Raw genomic sequence first — 20,604 nt, forward strand, 5'->3', positions numbered from 1 at the left:
AAGGATAAGGCTTTTGTTTTACAACACAGGACACCATTAAATCACTTAGTCGTGTTTTTTTTATTTGAAAACTTTGTCATCAGTTTGGGTTAAATTATTTATAGCGTTTGGAGGAAAAAGGATTTTGTGTTTTGGATTCTGACATTTCTCTTACATGGGCATAATCACGATGGAAACACGCATAACTGAACCCGTGAAAGGCCGGTACGTGCCTCCCTTTGCCAGCAGACTGACGCAGTCGCTGGAAGAGAGCAGAGCTCTGCTGCACAGCCTGAGGAGATGTAATATGAGTGCAGCGTCCTCTGGTGGAGAATGTCAGTATGGCAAATGTATCATGGTCAGGTTTTAACTCTGCACCTAAAACTTGTGTTGTCTCATTTAGCAGGGTTTTTTTTTTCTTTACGGGAGGATTTGCCTCCCACCCTCAGCCCCAATGACACACACACACACACACACACACACACACACACACACACACACACACACACACACGCACACAGAGGTAAGATGGTTTCCTATAGAGACACCATTGTGTGCGCTGTATCAAAGGCAGATTTGTCTGCTGTGCTGTGATATCACCCACATCAGTCAAGACTGCTCGTGCAGGTGCCGACCACTCGGGGGATGGGTGGCCGGGCCGGACGCCTGCTCAGATTTCACAGGCCTCCGACTGTAACACAGGAGAGCAGCAGGGTAGCAAACCCAGGAGGAGTTGGATTAACACTGATTTCAAGTGGTATTTTAATGTTCCTTCATATTTCCTTGAAAGTTATAGATGGAATTGTAGGCCTGAGCCGTCTGCGTAGTGACTCCACGCCGTCTTGCTCCAGTCTCTCTTTGGTTGCGCCTCCATAGCTCGACCTAGCGGGATGCTGATGAATTGTGTTCTACACTGATTTCAGGAGAACATTACTAAAATGGAAATGATTGAGCTCTTTTTTTTTTTTTTTTGGAAACAAATAAATCATGCTGGCAAAGAGCAAGTTGTGCTTCAGAGAATAACGGGACACTTCACTCAGAGTGAGCTCAGACATGGCAAAAGCAAGTCAACACATGTTCAGAGGGAATATAACCACGGGAACACTGATGGCAGTTTTTGAGTCTTGTAGACAGCACTGGCAGCAGAGCTAATATTTGAGATTTGCATATTAAAAAAAAAGACTGTGTGAGATGTACTTCAGCTAAACATGAACAGGAAAGTTTTGGGGGCATCAAAACTTGTATTCACAGTTTTTAGAGTTACTTGAAAGTAAAGATCAAAGCAGCGGATCAGTGATACTTTAATACCTGGACTGGGTAATCTTGCCAAGCTATGAGTTTATTCCTTGATTATATTATTTTATCATTTGTGTGTTACCAAAAGAAATACCAATATTTCATTTTCATTCATCATTAATGAGCCGGGATTTTTTTTCAGAGTGCCAAGTATTTGTCAAATTAATTGACAGACTGAAGGAAAAAAAAAAAAAGCGAGCTTTTAAGTGGCGTCTTGGCAACACTGCAGGCAACCGGTCTTACCTGCTACACAATAAAGTAGCTCAGAACCAGTCGGGATGCACAAGTAAATACAGCAGATGAAAAATCAAATGCTCATAAAGCAAGTGAGGAACACTCTAACTCAAACTGATCCATCTAGATCTCCCCTACTTTTCCCTCTTCTTTTTTGAAGATCAAGCAATGGCAAAAAGTTGAATAATTCTGTCTCTTTGATCTGCACACACAAGTGAGAGTTCATTTCCATTTTTGATTTTTTTTTTTCCTCTTCCTTTCTGTAAGAGTGCCAGCATCAAGATTTACCTTGGTGTGCAAATGTGCTGGAATAGGTTAAAAGGAAATCTCGCTGCTCTCTCAAAGCACAAGTGCAGATGTTATGAAGTTAATTAAAAATTTAGCAATTCGTTTCTCCCGTCCCAATTTAGGCTGCATCAAATGGAAGAAAACAGACGGAAAAATGACTTATGAGAGAAGTCCGTGCAGTCTGTCTTCTTACATGTATGACAACGTCAACACGGAGGAAAGGTTCTGTAATGTAGAATTAAGGATATTTCTACCTTTTGTTACCCTTCACACAGGATGTCTCATTAGCATCGATAATCCATCCACCATGTTGTATGTCTACTGTTGTACTGGAACGGAGAGCCCTTCATCACCCTGTTTTTATTTCTCCAGATCACAGGGTTTGGCCTGTGATATTTTTGATGAGTCCACTCAGATGTTTCCCATGAACATTTCACCCCACCCCCCCGTTTAGAAAACAACCCCCCCCCCCCCACATCCCATAATCTTCCCAACAAGTAACCCGGCTTTATCCGTGTTTCCCAAAATTGCATCAGTATGTTGACACAGGCAACGTATCTTCTACCAACTCTCCGATCTCCTCCCAAATAATAGTGCCATCCACACAAAGGATGTCAAGTCTCAAGGTGGTGCCCACCCCTCTCCATCCCCCCACCCACCACCCGCTCCGTGTGGATGATGCTCCAGGAGGGTAGCAGAGAGGGGGAGGGAGGGAGGGGAAGGGCGGGGGTGGGGGGTGTTGGCTCTGCACAGGTGTTGCAGCTGCATTTGTACATAATTCCTTTCTGTGCAAGCAGGGCTGTGTGTTAGCCCGCTTACCCCAGTGGGACCCCTCCTCCGCTGAGTGATATTACAAGCGGCAGCCTTGCGCCTCTGATCTACATGCGCTGGGCTCCCTCCTGGTCCTGGGTGAATAGCGCTTGACTTGTTCAATTTGTTTAGAAGCCGCGTTCAACGCTTTGAAGCCACACATTTTAGCATAAATCATAACCTGTCTCCTTGCTCTCAACTGCTTTGAAATGCAACATCTGCTTTTCTATCCCCTGCTTTACAATTAGTTAAGCAACATCAATAGATTGACTCCCTATAATTTTTCTTGATAATGTACTGCTTTGTACACGTGCGAGGCCATTAGGGGTAGGTCCATTTGATTTTTCAAGGCCAAAGTCCTGAGACTGATCAATCTTGATCGGCTTCAGGATGGCGTGAATGTCCTGAAGTTCTCCCTGTGCTCAGAACCCAACCAGACACGTGTGTTAAATTGGGTTACCCTTCATGGTAACCTAGTTAGGAAGTGTCATGGTTGTGGGGCATGTTACCGGGCCATGTTGTTTACTCTTTCATCACACTCTTCAGGTTCCCTGTTTGTTGGTTTGTTTTGCAAAGCACAGCCTTCTGTTCAGCTGTGGGAAAAGTGCGGAATCAAAGTCCCAGAGAGCCGCCTGACATTGACACTGATAAGCTTGGCCTGTCACTATCTATTTGTCTGAATGGCATTGATGCACAGGTTGGATCTCTGGAGGAGGTAGAACACACGGAATCCAGGTGCTCGTGCTATCGCTGCTGCTGCTGCTGCCGCCGCACACTGAGAGGGAAAGTCTACTCTCTTTTCAAGTTTGCTTAATGACATTTTTTTTTGGGGGGGGGGGGGGGGGTTTGAATCAAGAAATAATGCAGCAAATAAAAGAAAACACACACAATATCAGTAAGAGCTGTACTGAACTTCTCCAAACTGATCCATCAGCTTGAAACCTCTCATCAGGTGCATTAAGAATTCTTTTTGCAGGTTGAAGAGGAAAATAACAATCCCAGAGTTTTTTTTCTCAAAGCTAAGTATTTGATCAGTAGTCATCAATTAAACTTACTGAGGTGCAAATTTACACCACAAGGATTAGATGAAAGAGCCTCTGTGTCATTTCCTCCCCTCCTCCTCAAAGCTTGGCTTGGTTAGCGGTACACACAAACAGCAGGCTGATCCCTGGCATGGCGGTGACAGGATGACACTTCCCCTCACATTACGCAGGCTGAGCTGACTGAGGGGCTTAACAGATAGTGGCATCACAGGCCCACATTTACAAATAAATCTAGTGCTGTGCTGGCTGCGTGGCACTCCTCTGCACATGTAGCCCCCTTGTATCTCTGCTGCTGCTTTGCATTTCTGATTTCAGCTGGAGTCTTGCCATGAGATATCCAGTTACCAACTTGAGTCCCTCAGTCCAGATGGCAGGTCGGGGCATCCTGTGTAATATTTATGGAATGACGTTTTAGGTTTGGCTCCTCATCTGGACGCAGCCGTCGGTGGACACAACAGAAACACATGCAGTCGTTTCTTCAGCGAGGTTAAAGCGGGCTAAGCTTGGCCATCAGATTAGTTTTTGATGACAAATGTATTCCTAGTCCTTGTCGGAGTCGCTCCCACCTGAGTACAGTTGATTAGATCAGACACCAAAATCACTGACAGGTGCTCGCATCTCCCCGAGTCAAGAACAAAGCTATAAGATCAATTGGCAGGGGTCCCTGTAAACCACAATACCCACATTAACTTGATGGCTGTAAATGATATCGTCAAGTGTTGCAACTAATTATTTACCTTTGTTCATCTTTGTCTCCGTGCATTTGGAGGTGTTTTGTGATTGATAATCCCATTGTTTCTTTTTCCTTTTGTCTCTGCGTATGCTTTTTTATTATTCATTTTATGTGGCGTTGTACCGACAGGCAATTGTAGGGAATTCATCGTTTTAGGGAATTTACACAGCAACCCCTATGAATAAACAATTCCTTTTTCTTGGTAAATTAGTTATCATTAATTTTAAATGTCATGTAGGAGGAATGGATTAATATAAATGCATTTATGCTCAGAAAGGGTAGGATTGTAGATCGTTTAAAGTGAAAACTCGCATGAAATGAAACGAATCAGCGACACTGACACATAAAGACCCCTCAGTATCAATCAAGGGAACTAAGATTGGGCCTCATTTATAAAATCTTCACAAATTTGTGTTGTTGTGTTTATCCGTTTGTCAGAAGATGTCAGGAGAGAGGAGCTGCAGTCACCACCAGGCTCTGCTTCCTGTCTGGGAGGTGAGATTTTGAGCTAAAAAGACCAAACTTGTGAGTGAGAACATTTTATGAGTCGGGCCCGTTAATGTCGCTTGCATGTTGGTTTTAGAGGCAGACTACAAAGTGCTACCAAGGCTGCACAGTTCTCATGAAACTTTCTGGAGAGAAACAATTAATTTGAATGACAAAAAGAAACACTGATACATTCACGCAAAGTGCGTAGTAATGATACAAATCCAAGAGAAAATTCCACCACGTCTAAGTTTCCCCTTCTTATGGACACCCAAGTCGTCTTTTTCAAAAGCCTGAATGATTTGAGTGAATCCAACGGGAGGGTACAACTGCAGTCAGAGGTCGCCGTGGCGATGCTAACTGCTTACACCTCCCGACCTCGCTCATAAACGGTGATGAACGTGAAAGACCGCTCCATGAGAAGCACTCTGTATGTACAGCTTCTTCCTCGGGCCGTACTTCCTCTGCCTCCGCCAAGTTTAATTAAGATTGGCACAGCGTGTTTTGCGTAATCCTGCCGGAATCCAAAAAGACAGACGGATAAACAAACCTGGGTGGAAACATGGCCTCATTGGCAGAGGTGTTGACATCTTGTCCTCACTGTGAGGTTGCCAGGCAACCACTTTACCATTCCCGGGGAAGAAAAATCCAGCATATAACTTTCCTAACCCGTACTTGTTGTACTAAGACTTTGACTTTCGCCCGGATTAAACCAAAAAAAAAAGTATGTAAATTAATGAATTGTAACCTTAGCAACTGCCTTCAGTTCTGATCCTCCTCTGAAGTCTTTGCAATAAAGTGTGTGTTCATAAATTTCCCTGAATGTTCCTTTAACTAACTAACCGACTATTTATTCCTCTCTTGCACTGCACGCGTCGCTCGCAGCTGTGTCACTTATTATATCCTGATTGACTACACGTCTTTTCCTAACTTTGCCACAACTTTGCTCTTTTTTCAGATCAAACGCCATATTTTATGGGCTGAAACCTTCAAAGCATGTCATATCCTGTCGAGATGATGAAATGATTATGAAGCACCATGAAAGTGACATTTGGCAGATGGACTGTGTTCATCTTTATCACTGTAGAGTTCCTGTACTACTTTCCTTTGATAAAACATGAAACATATCTTCTGCTCAGACTCTCAGTCTTCAGGAAGTGTTTTTGCTGCGGCTCTGATCTATAGGTGAGGTTCATCCGAGACTTTTATCAACAACATTTTTTGGGGGAAAAAAAAAGAAAGAAAAGAAAACGAGGAAAAAAAGACTGTGTAATATTTGTGGTTTAATTTGTTTCTGGTGACATTAAGTTCCTTGAACAAAAATCGTGTTTTTGTTGTCAAATCGGTTTCATGTGATCAAACTTCCTGTTGTAACTTTGGCCGCCACATGTGAGGGTTTAGTGAATGATATGAGTAATGTAAAGGGCAGCTCACTTTAATGTCTCTATCAAGAATCCAGCAAAAATCCTCAATCTATTTCGTTTCTGTGCACTTCCCAAACCCCTCCATCTTCCTGGATCTCTCTCTCTCTCCTCTCTCTCTCTCTCCTCTCTCTCTCTCTCTCTCTCTCTCTCTCCCTCTCTCTCCCTCTCTCTCCCCTTTCGTCTTTCGTCTCAGGGAGTATGGGTGCATGTCAAGTGATTGTTGAATTGAAATATTGATGTGGAGTATCAAAGCGTGGCGTAGCACTCCTGTGTTTCCAGAACTAACCACGAAGCGCTTTGATCAGATACTCCTGTGATCTGGCTTCTGAAGTTGTTAAGAGTGCTGGAAAACAAAATGCAAACAAACTTCAAGTGCTCTTGGTATTGATAAAAGTTTTCTTTGACAAGTGGAGATGCGTGCTGTCTGCCTGTGTCTGCCCAAGACTGGAGATTTCGGGGTTTTCATACATGCTAATGGACAAGAGATGAGGGAATTACGATAGTTTTCCACTCCTCACGCACCTCGCAGTGCAGGGTAGGGGTGGGAACACCGCAGAATCCTGCTGTGATATCAAGGTTCCTGCATTACAGAAATATTGCAAATCTGTGATTTATGCTGTAATCTTTGTTTCCTTCTGTTTCACTCTGTTAGAATTTACCGTCTCACTTGCGAACTAATCGGCTAAATTAAGACATCGGTGAGTGATGAAACCTTGAATGAACCGTTCTGGGCGATGAAGATTTAATTAAAGTGTTTCTGGAGGCTGAAGTTCTCTTGCCGAGGGAAGAAATTGCGACTATTTTAATTCTGTAAATACGTCTGCTCATCATTGTATTACTTGAATGAATGAATGATCTTTGTGATTGCATACAGGTACAATGAAACTTCCTCTGGTGATAAAAGGCAAGGCAAATGACTAAAAGCAAAAGATCCGAACAAAACAACTGCGGCAAAAAACAAATTTGTAAGAGTAACACAAGTGAGGGTTATTTGGTCAGTTGTTGTCTGCATGTTGCAGTCCGTGATGTGTGAGATCCTTCGTACTAGAAGGGGAAAAAAAAAGCCCTTAAAACATCTTCACAAATCATCGTTGTGGCTAAATAATCTATCAGGCAAGGAATTATGAGCCCAGCAAACTTGGGGAAGAGGGAGAGGAGGATTTCGAAGCCCCAACCGGGAAGGCAGCAAAAAACACAAGAGGCCTGTTCAATTTTTTTCTCTCCTTCCATGATGGAGAATTCCACGCTGCGTCGCTGAAGTTGAAGTCTCAAAGTAGAGGCTAAAGTCATCTTATCAATCCCTGCGCCGCACATTTCTAACTCCGACAGGAAACAGACTCTTGAGCGAGGAATGAAATCGCGGCACTGTAAAATCCAGCTGTTAATGTTGCTCCTCAGCCAATGAAACCGAGTGTCATGGTAATTACGCTCCATCTTGTCCTGTCTTGGTTTGCTGAATAGTTAAGAGTGAAGTACTACTCTTAGCAGCAGGCGTTTTCATGCTGTCTGTCTCATCCATTAGGCTGCATTTGTCACATGAGGGCCATTCAGTCAGCACAGTGCTGTAAAATCGGCTTTTTGACATGGCCACCAGTACAAAGGCTGCTCTCCTCTGTGGTTGCCCTTTTTGAGTGCAGATGGTCAAGACAGCTGGGACAATTTAGTGATGAGGCTTTTAAACTGCCCCTCAGGCATGATAAAAACAGCTTGAGAAGCCACTTATATATTTGTACTTTTTCTTTGGGAGAAACAACAACAACAAAAAAAAAAAGCAGTTATTTTCCACGATGAGAAACAGGACTAAAAAAAAAAAATCTGCCAGGATTGGCCGACTTTGGAACATTTAATTCAAGTGAAACGCCTCGTAAAGTCGTTCTTTCTTGTCTGATTGGAATTAAAGTGCACGAGGATATCTGTGTTGCCTCGGCGAGATGGAGTCTGTGTCAGTTTTGAAGTGGCTGGTAGCAACTCAGAGCCAGAGCAGCCTGAAATGTATGACTGCGCGGGCCTGATTACCAGCCATCGCACCAGCTGTTTAATGAACACAGGGACCTCTTTCTCTGGAAATGAGTTTTCCCTTGAAAACTGTGGAAGCCGTATCCAGGTCTATTTAAATGAGGTAACATGGGGAAGGTAAGCACCACCACATGAGCATTGTTTTCACAGTTCAAAGTGAGGAGAGAGTACTTTGCACTTCAAAGCCACTCATCTGGGAGGCAGTACAGTGGGGGTGGGGTGGCGTGGGGGGGAGAGAGGGGACAGGAAATAAGAATCAGGGTAATTAACAACTTCTGCTCCGTAATAAACCAGAGACATAGCATACCTCTGCCTCCAAGATACACTCCTATTTTGATGTCCTCCTTCCCCTTTCCTCGCGCTTTCATCCTAAATGTTCACTTAATTCAGAATCAGACCATTTTCCTCAATGCTGTTCATTTCAAATTAAATGTAATGAAGGACTTTTTTTTTTTTTATTAGAAATTGGAGCAAATTGTCAGTTAAAAGTCTTATGTCTTCAATACAAGTCTGCAGATATTGGCTGTTTTTCAGAATGTATTTCAGTTCCGGAAACTACACGTTGTAATTGTTTTTGTTGATTCTTTTTTTTTTAAAAGAGCGTTCCCGTGTCGAGGTTTGCTCAGGTTTATCTCCACCTAAAATGAACACAGCTGGCGTCATTTGTTAACAGGCTGCAGTTGGAAGCCTGCACGTTATTCTGTAGGAATCTCTTGCCTCACAGCGTCTTTGTCAAGGGCACAACATGAGATGTAGCCTGTGCCGTTCTTCACACCAAAACCTGCCTAAACCAAGTGGTACATTTTATCATCATCGTATCAAATTTGATTAAAAAAAGATGTTCCTCTTTAAAAAAAAAAACCTGAATGGATTACCAGAAACTTCATACCCTCTCAAAATTAATAACGGAAGTTCTGCAGTTGCATGAATTCAAATTTGAGGGGGCTTCTCCACCATGTTTATTTAAGGATTACAGTCCGTGAAACAGGGAGAAGTAGATAAGTGAAGAAGTCGAAATTTACATGAGAAACGGCTTCCCAGCCTGGATTTAAACTCTTAACATTGTAATGGTGAACAGACTTACAGAATGAGATTAAGCCTCAATCTGCATTTAATGGAGCAGATCTGAAGCGGCCTCTACTTGAACTCTGAAATGTGAGAATGTCACACAGGGCAGCCTATTTGACGTGTCACCTACTGGTGAGAACTCGGAGGCTTTGATTGAGTTTTATCAATTAGCTCTGAGAGGGGAAAATACTGAGCGTCTTCAGAGTGTGTGAGCAGCAGCAGCAGCAGCAGCAGCAGCAGCAGCAGCTCGGGGAGACAACTCATCTGGAGGGGTCATCCGGAGAAGACTCATCACACTGGATTAAATCACTTGTAAATTATTATCCGTGCATTCGTTCTTTTGAGTTCAATGTTTTACATTCGTCACACGCCAGGAGAAGACAACCGCTGGTGGAGCAGAAGTGTGTGTGTGCTTCCAAAATCGGCCAAGTTTGCTTGGAAAATCATGGGGATTGGAGTTTGCACTCAGTTACATCAATTTAATGAAAAACAGAGAAGAAAATGTGTTTGTGTTTTGTAAATGAATCAATTCTAGATTACACTCATACTCATTTGTGCTGCCCACACGGCATCACTGACTTTTGCAACAACAAAAAAAGTCCATTTATTTATAGTCTTTTTTTGGATTTCCATTGTAGAGGTTGAAGCAGTATGCAAATAGTCCCCAAGTGATCCACTCTGACTCAGCTGGCTATATTCATCTTACAGAATAAGCACTTTGTCCTCGTGCAAAATTTGGTCCTTTGTGTGGATACTGAAAGTTGCTGAAACATTAAATAAAAGCTCTTTGAAATGCTATTTTAAAATCATTTACAACAACAGTTGTGTCAGGTTTATTTTTAAGTAATAAAAAAAAAGGAATATGGATAACTGGATATTACAGGAGATCTCATACCTCAAGTCTTCTTTTTTTTCCATAACAATTGAAGGAGGAGTCAGTTCCTGGGGTCAGCATTTGGTTGAAATTGAGTGAAATTATGAGTAGCCCACCCCTTCACCTAACAATCCCCCCTCCCTCCTTCCTCACATCTCCCCTCTATTGACTGGCTCTCCTGCATCATACTGGAGACCCCGTTGAGCGGATCTTTTCTCTCTATAAAGAGAAGATGCAGCTCAGGCGCTTGTAGATGATCGCAGGGATTTACTGCGCGCTTCTCCAACTTCACACCCTCGCCTGCCTGAGAGCTGCCGCTTCAGCACCTAAATGTCCTGGACTGCAACCAGCACCCTAAATATTTATCTAGTGGATCTTGGGACATTTGAATGACGCGGGATTTTCCTGTCCGCACCTCCAGAGTGTTACTGAAGAGCCGGGAGAGAGCTTCCCCTCCGTCTGCGCGCCGAGCTGAGACTTCGTGCGTCGTCGCCTCTCGGCGGAGTTTGAGTTGCAAGTGCGTGAAGAAGGAGCGCGAGAACAGATGGCTGCGCTGACGATACAAAGGACTGACAACTTTTTGCACACCTTTCTACAGGTTTGTGGTAGAACCATCTTTTTTTTCGTTGTTTTTTTTTTTTGACGCGATGAGCGCGGAATTATTTGCTGGTTGTGTAGAGGAGAGAGCGCTCCACTCTGCAGCTCGTGCGTAATGAATGATGATGATTTACCTGTATGGAAACAATTCACCTTGTTGTAATAGTTAAAGAAATGTCAAACCTTTGCATGACATGAAGCAAATTCTCCTAAATATTAGAAACTAATTTCTGACTAACTAATTGCAACTCCTTCTACTAAAGACAGACGTTTTTTTATTGCTGGAAATTTAATGGCAAGATTTAATTTCGTTTTTCGTCTTAACTGTGGCTTTTGTATCCTGATGTTCTTGTTTGTTACCCCACAGGACCGCACACCCAGCTCCTCTCCAGAGGGACCACCTAACGCCCTGTCCTTCCTAGCCACCACCTGTAGCCAGGCCTGGCAGGTGGGAGGCACCATGGGCTCCGAAGGCTCCCAGTTCCCTTACGAGGGCACGGTCAGCTCCACATCTGGGATGTTTCAGCTCTGGAGCAATGACATGGCGCCCAGCACAGCCCTCAGCACACACCAAATGACCTTCACCGTGCCCAAGGTGCAGTTCCCAGGACACATGCAGTCTGGTTTGGGCCACCATCACCATCACCCTCATCATCACCACCACCATGAGCTGCCTCTCACCCCTCCGGCTGAACCTCCCTCGTCCTACTCCTTCGAACTGTCTCCGGTCAAAGTGCTGTCCTCACAGCCACAGGCCAACGGCCCCTATTATCCTCAGCACAACAGTATGGGACAAAACTTCCCGAGCTTCCTCCAGAACTCCTCAGCCAGGCATCACCTGCCTGGAGGCCATGTGGAGGAAGGGCAACAATGGTGGAGCCTACCCCAAACCAATGCCACCCCCTCCAACCATCCCTTCTCCCTGGGCAGGCAGCTGGTGTTGGGCCACCAGCCTCAGATAGCTGCTCTTCTGCAGGGAACCTCCAAAGGCCTGCTCAGCTCCACACGCCGCTGCAGACGCTGCAAGTGCCCCAACTGCCAAACTAATGGTGGGGGGTTAGAGTTCGGAAAGAAGAGACTGCACATCTGCCACATTCCCGAGTGTGGCAAAGTGTACAAGAAGACCTCGCACCTCAAGGCCCATCTGCGCTGGCACGCTGGGGAGAGGCCCTTCATCTGTAACTGGCTCTTCTGCGGTAAAAGCTTCACCCGTTCAGATGAGCTACAGCGGCATCTCCGCACACACACCGGGGAGAAACGATTTGGGTGCCAGCAGTGCGGCAAGAGGTTTATGAGGAGCGATCACCTCTCCAAACATGTCAAGACCCACCAGACCAGGAAGAGCCGGTCTGGACAGTCGTCACAGAGTACAGAGCCTCTGCTCACCAATATCAAGAGAGAGTGATCTCTGAGGTCCATCATTCCAACATAAGACACAAAAACTGCGGGACAGAGTGAGTGACTCACACTTACTGCCATAGGTCTGCACTAGAGGGTAAGCATCGAGCTCCCCTTACATCTCGTGTTGTCCAAACTACTTTTGACTTTAATCAGTATGATAAAAAAAAAAACCTATTTAGAGACTCGTGTGCTCTTTGATTCAAGAAAACTTGAAGCCTTTTTCCTGTGGATGCTGTGAGAGTTTGGCTGCGTCGGTGTAGCGCACAAAATGCCACACAAGCAGATTTCACCTGGAACAAAACTGACATTATGCCTTCAACAAAGATTTGTTCAAATTTCAACCGATAAGAAACTCTTTTCTTTTTTTTTCAAAGTTCCTGATGTAAATATTTTATCCATGTGAATGATGTGGCAGAACTGATCGGAAAGGTGGATCCCGATATGTTCCATATTATCACGTTCCGATTAAATGAATGCCTTAGTACAGCTTAAGTTTGCTGTTCAAAAATTCCCTGGGAAACAGGTTCAGAGCTGGAAGACGCCGACGTTTGTGTTGATAATTAGACTTTTATTCCGGAACTTTTCATAATTCGTCTGCTTGGAGATAGAAATCTTTTTTTTTTGAAATGTAAACATGAGAGTCTTTGATGTTCAGATTTGTCTCGTCTGCTCTTCAGCAGCAAAGTCAAGCACCATCGCGTCAGATTAGCAAACATTCAAAAGTTCTTTGTAAATGATGTATAAATGTGAACAATTCTATTGGGGTCATGGCCGCATGTAAATTTTAATAAACTTTGTCCTTGCTGAAACAATCCTATGTTTCCTTAATGGTATTTCCTCTCATCTTTAATTGTGATGTAAATATCTGACTGACAGTGAGAGTCGATGGCTTTCGCCTTCTGTCGACAAATGCGTGAAAGCCTCAGAGCTCCTAAAGGGTTAACATTAGATTCAAATGATAATTTGACGTTATTCAGAATACAAAAGTTGCTTGCGGTGCTGTTGGCGCGAAGGAAGGAGCACCTCAAGAGGGCCAACATGGTGGGCTGTTCAAAGACTTTCACACCTCCGAGTAAATACTCATCCCATTGACGGGGCTGTTTGTCTCGCCTCCTGCAATCAAGTTCACAGTCATGTGGCTTTTAATGGGTGTTTTCTTTCTCTCAATGGAGAAGATTGAGTCAACAGATGCAACAGAGGGCACTGGAGAGGAATTCCCTGTGAATGGGACCCCTGTTGCTGAGACCCCCTCAGTGGTGACAGAAACTCCCTTTGATTTTGCACCCTTGTGAAAGTTAATACCCCCTCACCCCCCCTCCCGTCCCCTGCCTCCATATATCACAGCCGTGTTACGATAGGCCCTGCTTTATAGCCCAGAATGGGGCTTTATTCAGAGGCCAGCCAACCAGATGTCTGCTCATCCAGGGGTTTCTTCTCTTTGTTTTTAAGCCCGTTTGAACTTTCTCCAAAGGGGGACGTCAAAGCAAGAACAAATCCTTAGCCTGTGTCCTTATCAGGAGCTCCTAAATTCCACAGAAAATAGTTGCATTCAGTGGTGATTTAATACTTCAGTTGTATCCATCGTGTCTTTACGCAGGTGTTTGGAAGGGACTTCCAGTAAAAGGCACAGAATTAATGAAACAAGACATGAAGTCAATCAAGAGATGCAATGTCGAGACACTCAAACCTAAATGCAAAAAAGACACTTTTTATTTGATACGATACAACAGTTTCCACTCAGTCAAACATGGCATTGGATAATCCTCTTGGTTTAATGTCATTTGGTTCTCTGTAGTGGTATCCCTCTGTGTTACATGCAGAACTGACTCACTCCAATAAAAACAGACCAGTTCACATTATTCCACTCACCTGATCTCTTTCACTTAAATTGGAGTAATTGCTTGTTGAGCAGCTTTTGCGTCAGCGTGAGCTCTGACGTTGGAGGCCCATTGATCTTTGGTGCAGCTGTATGATCCAAATAAATGTGAAAGCCTTGTGTGGACCTCTACTGGCCAAAAAGAAGAACTGACCTGACGATGATAAAGCAGCCACCTTGAATCTCCATCCGTCACTGAGGCATTGAACAAACACATCTATGCTTGCTTTGTAAGACTTGTGGCAAAAGCAAAATTGTGACAAGCAAGAAATTAGCTGCTGTTTTTGGCACTGTTGTTTGAGAAAGGGGGGCATGCAGATTTGTCATCCTCTTTATCCGGTAAAATATTATCCTTCATTTAAACCGACTGGAACTGGAACATGTCTTGGTATGCCTGGGTCATCCTTCATCTTGCATTTTGAAATGTACGACTGCCTGTATGGTATGCACTGTACAGTATTTAATCCACAAGGGCTAACAGAGATTATAGAAGTGGTGCACAGTCTTGACATGACAACAGTGGATTAACAAAATTCATATTAGATTAAACCGATGCTTCTAAGGACTTGTGAGTCCTCAACATCACAACCTACCAATGTTGACTTGTAATGAAAGATGTGTAGAAAGTAGCAAATCCTCAAGGAGATGTTGCATGCAACACTCGGGGTCAGCACAGCAGTCCCTTTGAATGCACCCCTGAAGCAACTCTTCTGGAGCAAAAAAAAATATTCTGAAGTGACGTCGTACCCACAGAAAACCTCTAGAGGGCTCCCTCACTGCTTTTTTTTTTTTTTTTTTTTTTTGTCCAGATCAGACGAGGGCCAGTCAAACAGAATCAGAGAACACACACAGGGCTCTCCACACTGCCGAGAGAGGAAGCTCTTCGCTTTGGGTTAAAATTCGAGAGTTTAAGGTTGTTCAGATCAAGTGTTTCCATTCCTGTTCCTGTCAACATAAACAGCTAACTCAGTTGTCAGCAGGGGATGACACAACGTATCAATGGAGCTGTATTTGTCTTCACGACAGGGAATCAGAAGAACCAAACATTAGGAAATCTCCCAGAAGAACAGACGCTTGTCTTTGCACACTCTCATGCACACAAAAGGTCCATACATTCCTCCATGAACACACACGCACGCACACACACGCGCACACACACACACACATGCATACACTAACTCCAGTGACCTCCCCAATTAGGAATGGATATTCTCTTTCAAATAAATCCCCCTCGCCCTTCGAGAGAGAGAAGAATATACAAACTCTCAAAAAGGTAAAAAGCAGATACTGTTCTAACATTGAGTGTCTGTGGAGTGTTTCACTCGAGCCCAGTAAAATCCTGCTGGCTTTAAGATGTTCGTGGACACAGACGGGGGCCAAAGCTGGTCTCTTCCCGCTGACCGGCTCTCTGGTAACAGGAGTTCTTATTCCTTCAGGTTCATCCTCTCTCTTTGAGCCAGCTAAGACTTGAGCCCAGCTTAAACTGCACCGCCGTGGTGTTAGCTGCTGTCCCTCTGACTTGGGGGGAGGGGGGGGGGGGGGGTCAGACAGCATCAGAGTTCATAGGTCATCCTCAGCCAGCTGAGCCAGGTTGCTGGGTCGTCGTCCTGCTGAGAGGCCCGAAAATGGAGCCTGGCTCCCGGGATCAGCAGCCGGACCCCTGCGGCAGCCCTCTCCTGCTCTCTGCTGGATGGACAGAACTCTCGTCACACACATCAAACATCATAATCATTTACGGTGCAGAGCAAAAACTATATGAAGAAAATCTTCTCCTGTCCAACATTTAATGGAAAATGTAAAAATGTGATTACATGATAATAGCCTCAGATGAACAAAGTCATTGTTGCCCTCGTCCCCCCTGGACTGCTCGTGATAGGCATCTCTCTCTGACTTCCTTATCCGACTCAGTCTGCTTCCTGTTTGTTATATACTAAGACTATCCAGCTTGAGTAAACAGAGAACAAGGTGGAGAACAACAATGCTGCTGCTGCCCAGTGATGACGGAGGGAGATGTAGCTAATGGTAGAGTAGAGCCCAAAAACAGGATGCTCACAAAGCTGACAGGCCCGAAATTTTGGAGAATGTTATAATTTGTCTGGCGCGATGGAATTTCCCTTCTTTGTATTAACAAGCTAAAAAAAAAAAGTGCAGCTGGTTCCTCTTTCATCCGATAGGGGGAGAAATAACTCTTTTTATTACTTGCGTGCATGCGTGTGTGTGTGTGTGTGTGTGTGTGTGTGTGTGTGTGTGTGTGTCCAATAAATGGTTACTGATTACTAATTATTACCCTCAAATTAGCTTAAGAGCAGACTAGAATATCGTTAGAAGCTGTACAGTAGTCCAGTATGCTGATTCATTCTTCAGTTGCTGGTACGTTCAGCTCCGTGCCCCCCCACATAGAGCGCTTAGCCTCTTTATATATGCATACACAGTACCTGTGTGATTTGGGTGCTGGGTGTGTACAACCCGTTTGACACAGCTTGACAGTTTGGTTGCTCAGTTAAAGCCAGTTGAACGTGTGATGGAGAAACAGTGTGGGAGTCAGCAGGGCACAGCTGGACCAGAGTGGGCTGCAAATGCAAACAAGGGGGGGGGGTCACTCATCACTCAAATGCATTCACAGAATAACTCTTGGTGTATTATCATTGTTATCATTATTATTATTATCATTATTATTATGTGTGTGTCCATCGAGGTGTGTGCGAGAGGGAAGTGCAGGATGGTGTCGGTGGATGAAGGGAAGAAAAAGATGAGTGGGAACCTACATCTCGCAGTGAGTACGTCTCACTGGGTCCTTGGCTCTGGCCTTGGCTGGGCAGGTAGAGGGTGGGCAGGGAGGTGTTATGCGAGTGGAGGGAGGGCAGCCGGTGACGGTCTATAGAAGCGGAGGAGTGGGGCCGTAGGGCCCCGGCAGCAGACAGAGGCGGTCTCATGCTGCGGCCCAGGCTGTTAGACTTGCTTTCTCGCCGCTGATACTCAATAGGAGACTGTAAGGCTGAAAGACAAAGAGGAACAGAGACTATTGATAATTCTGTCTGCTTAATTAACAAAACATTTCATCATGAGGATTAAGCATTCGCTTTTTTATGTCATTTTTAAGGAATAAATGTTGCCAATCCTAAAAAAAAAAAAAAAAAAAAGGAGAAAAGTGAAACAATGAAAAACTGCAAATGCAAAGTTGAAATTCTGATACCACAAGACAAAATGTGCAGGTTTCTAAGTCGGTAGGTCAAAGCAGTGAGGTAAGTGAAATACTGAGATGGTGAATCACCAAGCTAATATAAAGTGAGAACCTTTCAATTTAATATCATGTAATCTCAGCGATTTATATTATCATTTGGATTATGTCATCATGTTTATTTGCATTACTATCGTTACTTCTCTGATTCCTGCAGAATCCTTTTTGTGAATGAGTTTTCATTCTACTGCTCCAAGAGACTACAGAAGAAAAAAAAGATCACACTGGTGCAACCACTTACACTGCATGTGAACTGACAGAAAAGTCAATGAATTGAAAACATGTCGAGCTGAAACGTGATTTATGGATCGAGGGCGATGTGGCTCAAGCGTTCCAGCCCAGCAGGGACTCACCATTAAGGAAGTTACGCTGAGTTTCCAAGATCTGAACCACATCATTGACCCAGGCCCTGCAGATTTCAGGGGAAGAGGCCAGCAACTGGAAGCGCACCAAACTGGCATCGGGGTTGCGTGACGTCAGCACAAAGCGTGCATCATCGCCATCCACAGTGGGCTCCACCCCCAGGCAGCTCACCTGGAACATATTACATCTGACTAGCATCTGTGAGGAGTCCATCCTGCGCTGTTGCTTGTTAAATTCTCCACTAGCGTATGCAAGCCTTGAAAACGTTACATTATGTAACTCTTGGGCAAGAATTAGCATGGCGTGAATCGGTTGCGTAACTGTCAACTTGGAGGTAGGTTTCTATGTCATTTCTTGGTATTTTATTTGGATAAACATCCTGTGTAGCTGATCTCAGCTCATGGAAGCTTAGCAGACGCCCACCTTGATGCTGTTCTTAAAGATGTAACCAGGGAGTGAGAAGCCTTTCTTCCTGTCAATGGGCTCGCTGAAGATGACCAGCTGCTCAAACAGAAAGACCCTTCGTTCCTTGGCCCGGGACAAGAAGCCACTGTCCTGCTCGGTCACAGTGAAGGTGTCCTGTTGGAGGAGTTTGCCCTGGGCGGTGATCTTCCCCTGGTACGCCACGATGCAGGGAAACATTATAAACATCAGGTGAATAGCTGGCATGAGGAATTTGCTGGAGACCCACAGAGATCTGCTGACTGCTCGCGCTTGAATGGTTGGTCTTTGGAAATGCTAACAAAACTCCATCAAAATGTACCGAATACACTTTTTTCCAAGATGATAATCCCTTGTGTTATTCACACATTCTCTATGAAAAAATGTAAGATCACAAGATACTGTGATCACGGTCATAATATAGCTCATATAGCAAAGCATTTATTGATGGCAGCTGCTGCTTCCAGTCTTGGCCGACTTTGATGGGTGATGGATGATTATTCCTGGACAAATCAAGATCCTGTGCCTTACTTTACCATAAAAGCAAGAAATCTATACATCTGTGAACATGTGAATGTACTTGATGCATTCCTGTGGCTCGATTATCCCAACAACCGCTAATCTAACTGTTGTAAAAGACTTTAACTTCTTAACTTTTGGCAATGATACGCTAACATTCCTCACCCCATTCACTGTGCTAAGCTAACCAGCGCTCAGCCAGTCTCAGCTCACTGTACACAGAGGAGAGAAGGGCAGGCCCTCTTCCCTCTCATCTGCTGGGGAGGATGGTAAATAAGCCGTTTTTAAAATAAAGACTTGCAGCGTGATCTCCATTCCTGAGACTTACCTCAAAGCCTTGTAGTCGGCCCACATTCATCATGTCATTGCAACGTTTTGGCACAAAGCACATCACTTCTACTGCTTTCTGTAAAAAAAAAAAAAAAAAAAAAAATCAAAATAGAAAGCAAACTTGTTAACAGGAACGCTATTAAAAGGACCATAACACAAGCTTGAACCTTTCTGCAGCAGAACACCTACCTCTAACTCCTCCGTGTCCATCCCAGCTTTGGTGTAATACTTCAGGAAGTCCTGCTCGAATAAACACAGCATGGTCACCAGAGCATTCAAGGTTTACTGGCCAGCGTGCATCTGGAGCAGTATTTATGGGTGCTGAAACCACCTTTCATTTGAATGCTGAGGGGCAATGTTTTATATTTAGATAAAGTTTTATATCAGGGGTGTCATTTTATGACCATCTTCAAAGACTTTTACAAATCTTTTTTTTTGTCGTAAAAGTGTTGACAACAATGGAGTTCCATTATGTCACTGTCTCTTCTTCTCTGAAGTCTGTACAGGCAGTGTGTTCAGTGTGTCATCAGTGTTTCTGCACAGGCAAGACTGTGTTTATGTACTTGTATGTTTCCAGGCCTGTGACTAACCCTGCAGTGTCAGACAGCTGTTGGGTGAACACCAGGGTGTGTGTATACGTGCTGGTGTGTGTGATCAACAGCAGAGCAGTGCCCTGCTTTTCACCTTGAGCAGCAGCTGGTACTTCATGATCCTCTGGACAGGTTTGATGAGCAGGTCGTTGAGCTGCAGCCTGTGGCCCAGCTGCTGCCGCAATTCCTGACGGCGAAGACGGACACCAAACAACACGCGAGTCAACACACAAGTCAACATCCCAGCTAATATGGCAATGTATCAGCAGTAGGGAGGGAGATGGGTGGGTGAGTGGGTAGGTTAGGGAGGTAGGGAGGGAGATGGATGGGTGAGTGGGTAGGTTAGGGAGGTAGGGAGGGAGATGGGTGGGTGAGTGGGTAGGTTAGGGAGGTAGGGAGGGAGATGGGTGGGTGAGTGGGTAGGTTAGGGAGGTAGGGAGGGAGATGGGTGGGTGAGTGGGTAGGCGGGTAGAGTTGTAGATGAAGAGACACTCACCTCAAAGTAGGTCTCAATGTATTCCGAGACAATGTGTTCTGACTTGGGCTTGTTCTGACAGTATACGACATACATATGCAGACGCCTCTCCTGCATTACAAGCAGAACACACATCAAATTACGGCAATGCCTCCTCACTATTAGACAAATTACTCTGTAATTACAATACAAATAAAAAAAAGAGCACAAATGAAAGAGAGCAAGAAAAAGAAAATAACCCTCTTGCAGTCTTTCTGCTGCTGAAAAGGAGCAGAGCAATAATGATTTGTCGCCGAGTCCAGGGCCTTTGAAGCGAACTCTGTCTGCTTTGCGCCTACTCTTCTGTGACTAATTGGCATGAGAGCGCAGATGTGGCAGCCCTGACAGCCCTAATGGCGTTGTGTCTAGATGAGCATCAGGTTATGTATAATTTACCCAGGTTACCGTCTGTGTAACCAGAGCCTTTGAGAGCTTGCTGTTATGAGACTGTACCTAGCAACAAGCTGCATGGCTTTGTAACCTA

General features: G+C 44.4%; 2 protein-coding genes across 4 annotated transcripts in view; one reads left to right on the forward strand and one right to left on the reverse strand.

Annotated features, from left to right (window-relative positions):
• Positions 1 to 10,424: 10,424 nt before the first annotated feature.
• On the forward strand, positions 10,425 to 13,047 carry sp5l (Sp5 transcription factor-like). The gene is made up of 2 exons (XM_086212803.1): positions 10,425 to 10,849; positions 11,216 to 13,047. The coding sequence occupies exons 1-2, from the start codon at positions 10,796 to 10,798 to the stop codon at positions 12,251 to 12,253; spliced, it is 1,092 nt and encodes a 363-aa protein (XP_086068929.1). The 5' UTR covers positions 10,425 to 10,795; the 3' UTR covers positions 12,254 to 13,047.
• A 909-nt stretch (positions 13,048 to 13,956) lies between these two features.
• arhgef25a (Rho guanine nucleotide exchange factor (GEF) 25a) overlaps positions 13,957 to 20,604 on the reverse strand; it is a 45,135-nt gene continuing 38,487 nt past the window's right edge. For 2 of the 3 annotated variants that reach the window (XM_086214778.1, XM_086214780.1), the window contains 9 exons: positions 20,103 to 20,192; positions 19,701 to 19,793; positions 19,206 to 19,256; positions 19,015 to 19,092; positions 18,150 to 18,341; positions 17,717 to 17,897; positions 16,891 to 17,120; positions 16,561 to 16,695; positions 13,957 to 15,811 (listed from right to left, as the gene is read on the reverse strand). In XM_086214778.1, coding sequence (XP_086070904.1) covers positions 15,686 to 15,811; positions 16,561 to 16,695; positions 16,891 to 17,120; positions 17,717 to 17,897; positions 18,150 to 18,341; positions 19,015 to 19,092; positions 19,206 to 19,256; positions 19,701 to 19,793; positions 20,103 to 20,192 — 1,176 coding nt within the window. In that variant the 3' untranslated portion in view covers positions 13,957 to 15,685. The remainder of the gene's footprint in view (positions 15,812 to 16,560; positions 16,696 to 16,890; positions 17,121 to 17,716; positions 17,898 to 18,149; positions 18,342 to 19,014; positions 19,093 to 19,205; positions 19,257 to 19,700; positions 19,794 to 20,102; positions 20,193 to 20,604) is intronic. The other variant, XM_086214779.1, reaches the window with a different exon arrangement.

The sequence above is a fragment of the Aulostomus chinensis genome, chromosome 9 (assembly GCF_037954235.1).
Source record: "Aulostomus chinensis isolate RoL2024-O1b breed Wild chromosome 9, RoL_Achi_v1.0, whole genome shotgun sequence".
In the NCBI taxonomy this organism is placed as follows: Eukaryota; Metazoa; Chordata; class Actinopteri; order Syngnathiformes; family Aulostomidae; genus Aulostomus; species Aulostomus chinensis.

Excerpts from the sequence above, each read along its gene's own strand:
- sp5l (XM_086212803.1), top strand. The coding sequence starts at position 10,796 with ATGGCTGCGCTGACGATACAAAGGACTGACAACTTTTTGCACACCTTT. Across the intron at positions 10,850-11,215 it reads TTTTGCACACCTTTCTACAG|GACCGCACACCCAGCTCCTC; the intron begins GTTTGTGGTAGA and ends GTTACCCCACAG.